Source organism: Corylus avellana, chromosome ca3, assembly GCF_901000735.1.
Source record: "Corylus avellana chromosome ca3, CavTom2PMs-1.0".
Classification (NCBI taxonomy): domain Eukaryota; kingdom Viridiplantae; phylum Streptophyta; class Magnoliopsida; order Fagales; family Betulaceae; genus Corylus; species Corylus avellana.
Window position 1 is genome coordinate 31,859,551 of NC_081543.1, and position 9,655 is coordinate 31,869,205.

Genomic DNA, 9,655 nt, shown 5'->3' on the forward strand with positions numbered 1-9,655 from the left:
GGCTTTTTTTATATTTAAATATTAAATATATAATATTTATTTAATTTCTATATTATATATATAATTTTAAATTATTCTTCTCACCCTAGCCCACAAGTACAAATACTCGATATGGGTGAAAATACGGTTACGGTTAACGATTATTGGCTAAAACCACTAACCGTAACCGCCTAGGCGGTTAGTAAAATTCATTAAGCGGTCGGTTAATGGTTAATAACACTAATAACCCCCAACCGCTTTTTAAAATAAAAAATAAAAAATTAAAAGAAAAAACCAAAACGACGTTGTTTCTATGGTAATACGATAATATCCTATTACATACGAGATGGTTTCTAGATTTTTATACTTTTTGAAAAACGCTTAACAGATAATAATCACAGTTTATGCGAAGTTAACATATATTTAAATCTAAGCAAACAATCACAAAAAAAAAAAAAAAAAAATTCACGCACAAGGATTTTGGTGATGAAGAGGAAACCTTTTAGAAAACGATTTAAAAGTAAAACCTTTCCGAGGCAGCCAAACCAAGGAAATCACTATCAAAAGATGTTCAGAGATTATACACACTAGGAACACTTACAAACCGAAGCAAAATCTTGACTCTGTAAGATTGACAAGCTTCCAACTTGTCTCTTTACTCACAATCTTTTTCAACGTAATTCTCTTTTACCGGATCTTTTCAATAGACTTCTCAATGAAGCGCACAATCAAACTAACAAAATCCTCTACAAGGAACAATTTGGCTCTTGACAAATATTCTTTCTCACTACAGCCTCTCATGAAACCTAGCATCTAATTTCGTACATCTCTCTCTTAAACGAGATGTATATATATCACACACCAAAACCCTAGGCACCGACACGCTTAAAACCACGTTGAGTTTTTGGAACTACTATCCAGCCTTGATCAACAGCTCCGATCGATGAGCGTTTGTGGTCCGATTGAGCTAAAACTTTGTATGGATGTTCATGACACGTGAATTCTCATTGTGATGGTGGAGGTTGGATCCTGAGCATTCTATATCAGTGTTTGAGCTCATGGACAATAGCATCTGCATTTTGGAACCGAATTAAGCCAACAAAAATACCAACTTTTTATATATATTCAAACATAACAACAACGTCGTTTCATATATATATATATATAGGCGGTTAGTGGTTTTTCTTAATTGCTTTTAAAAGCAGTCAGCAGTTAATGTTGTTACAGTTAGTGCGGGTTCAGTTAGCGGGCGATTATTAACCGTCCTTTTTTTCACCCCTAATACTCGGGATGACTTGACTGAGGTTGTAGGCGTGAAGGCAAGCTTCCAGAGGGTCAACTTTTTGTAATTGAAAAAGATTATGAGCATATAATTATTTATTTATATCTCTTACTATGCAACTTTCAAATTGATGTTAGAGAAGAATTCACGGATATTGGAGACTTTTCAGTTTTCATGTACGTATATGAACATTGGATTTTGAAAAAAGCAAACATTCCAAAACCCAAGCATAGCTTAAGGAAGTGCCGCACAGCTGAGGGGGAGGGGTTTCTCCCCCTCCCCCCCTCCTCTCTTTCCCCCTCTCTTTCTTTATTCACATTTCCCCCCTCCAACTTTCCCCATTTTCCTTCCCCCTCTGCTTCCCGATCATTGTTTTCTTTTACATTTTTGTGTTTGTTTTTTTGGATTTCATTTCTTTTTCCCATTCTGTTGTACTTTGTTTTGCTTGTTTATTTTTTCTTGCTAGGTGTTTGTTTGGGCATGGGTGCCGCTCATGGGGGATTCACTCAAACTTCCCCCCAATTCTTTGAGTGCGCCGCCGATCTCCTCCGCGCCAGCCTTGCCGTTTGCTGTCTTTTGCTGGATCTTTTCACGCGTCCCCACCGCAATGTGCTTCCAACGCCATCTACGCATCGGTTTCCGGCAAGCACGCGATCGACTTTTCTTTCGGCTGCTGTCATTCGCCTAGTGTGTTCCTATTTTTTAATTTTTAGTTGTATTGCTTTGATTTTTCCTGTATTTTTCTTGTTTTTCTTGCTGCTTGTAATAAGGTCATGTCCTCTCTCTTGATCTATTCGCTTGTTATTTTGGTCCAGACCCTTGGGGTTGTAGATGTGAACGATATCCTGGCTTTCGGGTTCAAGAGGATGTGTGTCGGCATGGGGTCCTTTTGATCCCAAGGTCGAGGAATAAGAGCTACCTATGCATTAGTTTGTGTCTGCTTAGCGCAGATCTGTTATTCCAACTGAAGATTAGTTATAGGTTAGCGGATGTTTGGCGTCTTTGATGTGTAATCTTTTAGTTACGACTTTGATCTTTTAGCTTCGGCTATGATCTTTCAGAACGTTATGTTCTGTGATTGTAAGAGTTTTAATGCTCTTGATTCCTCTATTAATGAGATAATAATGATTTTCCTTCAAAAAAAAAAAAAAAAAAATTGACATTCCATATTTCTTTTTCAAAATCTATATCTTGGGTATTAATTTTTTTCCTTCTTTCAATTAGTTATTATTTTTTTTTATCATAATTGGAGGCCTTAATTAGAGAATATTTACTAACTTTTTTACCATAATTTGGGGCCTTAATTAGAAATATTTACTAACTTTTAGCATATTTAGTCTTAAACATTTTTTTAAAAATTTTTTTTATGTAAAGAACATTTATTATATAATTATTGTTTGGGGGCCTTATTTTACCTTTTTTTTTTTTTTTTTTTTTTTTGATAATAATTCATGATTTCATTTAATAAATCATTCAGAGGGAAGGAGTAATTGCTCGTCCCTGACAATCACATTAATACATTCTGGGAAGTTATCCCTCCAAGTTCCCTCAAAACTCTCCCTGACAGCCATACGAGCAATGGAATGTGATACCATATTAGCCGCACGTCCCACAGCCTGGACTGCCCAATGAGAGAAATCTAGTAACATAACCTGGATATCTTCCACTAGGTGCCCCACCTTGCTCCTGTTAGAGTCCGCAGAGTTGATAGCATCCACTACCCCCTTTGAGTCTCCCTCTAAAACAAGATGAGACAAACCCAAATCTATCCCTAGTTGGAGAGCCTAACCCCCTACCCAAGCTTCTGCAGCCAAAGGTTCAAAAAAAACATTCTTGAACCCTACTCCGAACAGCCACAACCCCCCCTTTTGAATTTCTGATCACATCCCCCATACCTACCAGACCCCGTTTGAGGCAAATGGCGGCGTCCCAATTGCATTTCACATAGCCCAATGGCGGGGCAACCCATCTCGAAACCGTTCCCTCAGTGCTCAAATGGGAGCCTTTTGATTTTTCATTTGCTGCAGAATATTCAGCTTGGGAGACCAGTGCCTGGTGGACCAAGACATTCGGATGTAAGAAAGAACCGCCATGGACCACTTCATTCCTTTTGAACCACACCCTCCGTGCCAGCCCCACAAAGAGACCGATTTCCTCTTCGTCACAAGTCGTAAAAACTGCCTCCACCACACGACCAAAAGTTGGTCCAAAATAAGAGCTTTTTTGAAATTTTTTCAGACTCACACTCCAAACGTCCCTCGCCGACGAGCAAGCCCACAGGACGTAGAAGCACGTTTCTTCAGCTAAGCTGCAGATGGGGCATAAAGCATCCTTGGTTACCTTTCTTTTGTTCAGACAGATCTTGGTGGGAAGGATCTCATGGCATGCTTTCTAGAGAAAGTTTTTTATTCAACATTTGGAATTTGTAGCTTCCACAGGGTACCCCACACCTCATGGGTGGGAAGGATCTCATGGCATGCTTTCCAGAGAAAGTTTTTTTCAGCATTTGGAATTTGTAGCTTCCACTGGGTATACTCCACACCTCATGTGTTGCCAGAGTAGTAGAACTCCCCGCCTTCATCTGTAGCTCCTTCTCCTTTGCCGCATGATAGGCACTTTTGACAGTGAATAAACCATTTGACGTCCCCCTCTAAGTAATAACATCACTCCGGTTTGTACAGCTCAGAGGGATTGTCAAAATAGCTCTAACTTCTTCTGGAAAGAACAGCTCCTCAAGCAGCCCTTTCTTCCATCCATGTGTATCCCTATCGATGAGTTCAAACACCTTTGCCCCTTGATCTAGCAACCAAGGGGCAGATTGGATAGCAAAAGTTGTGGGGATTGGTATCCACTTATCGCCCCATATTTTTGTTTTCTCTCCATTCCCAATCCTCCAAAATAGTCCCTTCTTAAGATGATCACAAGAACCCAAAATACTCCGCCATGCGTATGACGGTTTACACCCCAATTTGGCGTCTAGGATAGAGCCATTACCATAATATTTTGCCTTCAAAATTTTTGCCACTAAGCTGTCCGGCGAGTGCCACAAACGCCAACACTGCTTAGCAAGAAGTGCCTTATTAAAGCATATGAAGTCCCTAAAACCCATCCCTCCTTTTGATTTTGCTACTCCCATCTTGCTCTAACTCATCCAATGTATGCTCGAGTCACCCCACCAAAACTTTTGCATAAGTGAATTTAGTTTAATGCACAAAGCTTTGGGGAGCATGAAGACACTCATGCAATACGTCGGCCTTATTTTAATAGGAGCCTTAGGCAATGTCTAATTTTCCTAATGAAAGAGCCAACCCTGGAGATTTATACAAGTTGTTCGAAAAAAATGCATATGCTACATTATCCCCTATATTGTGAAAAACTTTTGGTAGGAAATCAAATTTAAATTTGACCTTTTGGGTTTTCTATACTTGTTGTTGTGTAATGCTAAAGTCTCTCTTGTATCACTTTTGTGTCCCTCTAAGAATGATGTGGCTCTTAAACTTTCTATTGGACTTGTGATTGATCATTATTGGATTTTGATCAAATGATAATTTTAAGAGTCATATAATTCTTGGAGGGACACAAGAATGACATAGTTACTCCTTGCTGCTAGATGAGCGGAGCTCATGAAAAGTCATTACAACTAGCATCTTCTTCCTTCTATACATCACGAAATATGATTTAAATGATTGTAGTTAATTAGAGTCATATAATACTTGGTTTTGCTTCTAAACTAAAAAGGGTAATATGAGATTAATAAGTCGGGCCTACTTCTAAATCTAATTAATTAATTGGGAAAAGTTATCTTAACTCCCTCAAACTACCACCCCAATGACAATCTTTCCTCCAAACTACTAAAACAATAACAATATGCACCTAATTCTAACAAAATAACAAAATTACCCTTACTAATTTTTTTTTTTTTTTAAAAAAAAAATCCTAAAATTTATAAAAAAATGAAAAAAGAATGAAAAAGACTAAAAAATAAATAAAATAAAACGGGGGTGCCGGACCACCCCTATGTAACTGGGGATAGTCCGGCCACCACCAGAAACATCTAGGGTGGCTAGGCCACCCTAGTAAAGAGAAAGGGGGTGGTCGGCCACCACCGAAAAGAGAAAGGCCACCCCCCAAAAATATTTGGGGAGTGACTCGGCCACCCCCTTTCTATATTCACTCTTTACTGGGGTGGCCGGCCACCCCATGCACCTGCCGCCCCCTGCCACCAATGGGGTGGTTCTTTCGAACCACCCCACCCCTATTTCTTTTCATTTTTTTTTTATTTTTTAATTTTAAATATATTTAATTGTCTTACAAAATAATAGGGATATTGTTGTCTTATTGAAAATGTTATAGGGATAATTTTGTCATTTTGCTAGTATTATGGGGTACATTGTCATTGTTTTGGTAGTTTGGAGGGGAGATTATCATTGGAGTGATAGTTTGAAGGGTTTAAAAATACTTTTCCCTAATTAATTACATGCAGTTGAAAAATATGACAAGCTTACAATTCAGTTGCATGCGATAATAATTTATTTAGGCAAAAATACAAGGAGCTCCATTTATCGGCAAAGTTTTAATTACCCAAAAACCATTAATTAAGAAACTAATTAACACGAGTCTCAAGATAAAAGCAAATTCATGCAACTAACACCTAGACCATCAAGGGTAATAGTTTAATGACCAAATGAAATTTTTAAGTGGTCTGGCCATGCATTTGGGTGTGAGTTCGAATTTTCGCATTGGAGAATCCCCACATATGCCTAATTAGTATTAGTCGCCTTGGATTCTCATTAATGCCCTGGTAGGGCTGGGTCAGGCTTTGGTTCAATCGGATTTGAGGGAATGCCTATGGTTCCCACTGTCTAAGCCCCTCTTGTGCGGCTTTCAGTGGGTAGATGCTACTATAGTCACGCTCAGTTAGGATAACTACAATTGTTCTCTCCATCCTATCCTTTTGCTCATTAAAGGGTAGGCCGAGGAGACCAATTGTACATATGCTTAATTAGTATTAGCCGCATTGAATTTCCATTGATGCCATCGTGGGGCTGGGTCAAGCTATGACTCAGTCTGACTTAAGGGAGCGCCTGCGGTTCCCACCGTCTAAGCCCCTCTTGTGCGGCTCCCTACAGATAGGTTCTACTATGGTCACGGTTAATTATGATAGCTACAATTGGTCCTCCCAGCCTACCATTTTTTTTTTTTTTTTATCAGAAAAAGCCAAAACTTCATGAGAAGCACCTTGTTTTCAACGCCCTGAATCGCATAAATCCCTCCCTAACATGCCCTCCTCGATTTCCCACATCCCACAATAAAAATAAAAATAAAAAGTTTCTATTCTATTTCACATTATTGTCTTTAGCCTACCAGAAAATGTCATCTTCATCTGAAATTGTACTAACTAGCTCTCCTGATGGCCCCATTACAGCCTACGATGCCTCCTCCGGTGCCATTCTAGCCTGCTTCACCGGCAGCCGATCACCCCGTCAAGGCCTCGCCCTTGTCGGGAACACCTTCATCGCCGCCTCTCATATCTCCTCCTCCGCCACCGCTTCCGGCTCCGTCCACCTCTACAACTGGTGGTCTTCAACCGTCTTCCACCACCTTCCTCTCCCTGAACCCGTCGCTCCCCTCACCGCCACACCCGACGGCTTATATCTCTTCGCCGGCGGCGTTTCAGGCAATATCCATTCACTGTCACTCCCCTTAGGGAACATACTCAACTCACTCCCTGCTCATGAAAAACCCATCTCCTGCCTCAAAATCACCGGCGACGGATCTCTTCTCATCTCCGGCGGCGACGACGGTACAATTGTTGTTACACCAATCTTTAGACTCCTCGAGGAGTCATCAGTAAATCCCATATTGCATCGGATTGCTGCACATGCTGCTTCTGTCACCGCCTTTACTCTATACAACACCACGCTAATTTCTTCCTCGCTAGATTGCACATGCAAGTTCTGGAATCTTCTACACGGGAACCACCTGCGGACGGTGGCATTCCCATGCTCGATTTCTGGAGTTGCTCTGCACCCATCTGAGACAGAGTTTTATGCTGCAGGATCAGATGGCTTTGTTTACAAGGGTGGAAGGAGAAATGGAGTGGCGAAATGGGCTCAAAAGCATGATGGGGCAATCATGTCTTTGATGGCGATGAATGGTGGGCGGGATTTGGTGTCTGCCGCAGAAGACGGGAGTTTGTGGGTTCGGGAAGCGAAGACAGGACATGTCATCATGGCTGTTAAAAATGAGACAGAGAGCATCAGTGATATGGTCGTGGCAAAAGGGATTGGAAATGGGAAAGGGAAAGGTGTTGATAATGAATTGGTTGGGAATTTGAGAAGTGTTGGTTTATGTGGTAGAGAGTTGAGTTTTCGTGTTAAGGAGACACTAGAAATGGGAGATATATTGAGTGTGACGGCAAAGGATAGAAGGAGAGCCATTGAGATGCTTGAATCTGCTATCAAAGTGTATGAGAGGCTCTTGGAACTCATTCTCAAAGAAGCCAAGCAAGGTAGTGGAAATGGAGGCGAGTAAATTGTACTAGTTAAGTTTGTTATTTAATTAATAGCAAGTAAGGGAAAGATTGCATGTGAACTTTACTAGTTAATTTTGTTATCCAAACATAAGAGATTAATAAAAGCATTTGAAGTCGTGTAGCACAACATTTACAAAACTGACGTAGGACTGAGGAGCTCCTAGTGTACCCAACAACTGCCCCTTACGCCTGCTCCGCTAGCCCATAACCCAAATGTGTAGACACAAACAGAATTCCTTGATGGGGGAATTGATCCATTGATGAGGTCTCACAACTGAAGTCAGACAATGCGAAGCAGGGGATCACGACCCCTGCCAAATCACCCAACCCTCCCGATATTCTCAGAGGAGGGCTAGGCAGTGGTCTTGGCGAGCAAAAGGCAAGGAATGATGGTCAAGTACGCACACACGTACAATCCATTCCATTTACTAAAAAACAACTCAGTCATACAAAATCAATCCACAAACTTAAGCATCGGAGAATGCTGACGGGGGAATTTTGCGTTTTAGACTCAAGTTTCCAATTTTACCAATTTAGTACATGAGCTTACAAATATTTTAAATCTAAGACCTGTAAACATTTTTTTTTTCTTCAAATAAATAACAAAAATAACATGAAAAAACGATTATACGCTTCTCATTAAAAATTTTAAAATTATAAAAGAATTTAAATTTTAAAAATAAAAACAAAATCAAAGGGGTAGCCGGCCACCATCCACCTCTCTATTGAGGGTGGCTCATTGTGACCCCACGTCAAAGACGGTGGCTTGTGGTCACCCCTAGTAGAGGAGACCAGCACCAGTTGAAAACTACACATTGACAGAGACAGTGTCTCAGGCCACTTGACCTAACCAGCCACCCCGTAACTGAGGAGTGAAAAAAATAATAATAAAAGAAAATAAAAAATAAAAAAAATTAATGAGAAGGATATAATAATCTTTTTGCCATTTTTGTTATTTATTTATAAAGAAAAATTGAAAATTTAACTTAATTTCTCTGAATTTGCATTGTTTTTGTAATCACTCTTGTAAAGTTTAAAAATTCTTAATTTATTGTATTCAAATTAAAAAAATATAAAAGACCTAAAATACCCCCATTTAAAAATTAAACAATTTGTTGTCGGGTTGACCCATGGCCAAGTCATGGGTTCCATTTTTTTTAATAAATTTTTTAATTATTTTACATATTAAATCATTTTTAAATATAGGGATATAATGGATATTTTACCTATGCTCCGTCTAATTTAATCCAAAAACCTACTGGGAGGGATAACATTACAAGTTTTTTAAAGTTAAATACATTAAATTGATAGTTTTTGTCTTAGATTTAAAATTTTTGTTAACTTAGGTACAAAATTAAAAACTCAAGTCTAAAATAAAAAATTCGAAAAAAGCATAAATAAAAAAAATAAAATCTGGAACATCTTAGCATGTTACTTTCTGCATGCTTATGGTGTCAGTGAATATTCATATCTGATTCCAAATTTACAGACGAAAATGTACCCTCGACCGACTCCAAACATCAAACGTATAGCCGCCGCCCCCGCCTACTCATTTTATTTTATTTTTTTATAAGTACATTGCAAGAAACCAAACAACAAAACAACAAACTATAAGAGACAAAGAGAAAGGGGAGGATCCTTCCCACTAGCTAGAGGGAAAAAAAGAAAAAGGGAATGCTGCTAGAGTGAGATCTGGCTGCGGCTTAATGTGCCACTGAGTGGGTACAGAACTTTGCATTTTTATTAATTTTTCTAGCTTTCCAGGAGGAAACATAAAGAATAGTTTCTAAGGAATCGAAAATAATTGGAGAGACCCTCCAATCAAAAACGGAATTTGGATGTTTGAGAGATTGAACCAC

General features: G+C 39.3%; 1 protein-coding gene across 1 annotated transcript; it reads left to right on the forward strand.

Moving 5' to 3' along the window:
* Positions 1-6,590: 6,590 nt before the first annotated feature.
* On the forward strand, positions 6,591-7,884 carry LOC132176512 (protein ROOT INITIATION DEFECTIVE 3-like). The gene has a single exon (XM_059588741.1). The coding sequence runs from the start codon at positions 6,632-6,634 to the stop codon at positions 7,793-7,795; it is 1,164 nt and encodes a 387-aa protein (XP_059444724.1). The 5' UTR covers positions 6,591-6,631; the 3' UTR covers positions 7,796-7,884.
* The last annotated feature ends 1,771 nt before the right edge of the window (positions 7,885-9,655 follow it).

Bases quoted from the DNA above. Each gene is read 5' to 3' on its own strand.
- LOC132176512 (XM_059588741.1), top strand. From the start codon at position 6,632: ATGTCATCTTCATCTGAAATTGTACTAACTAGCTCTCCTGATGGCCCC.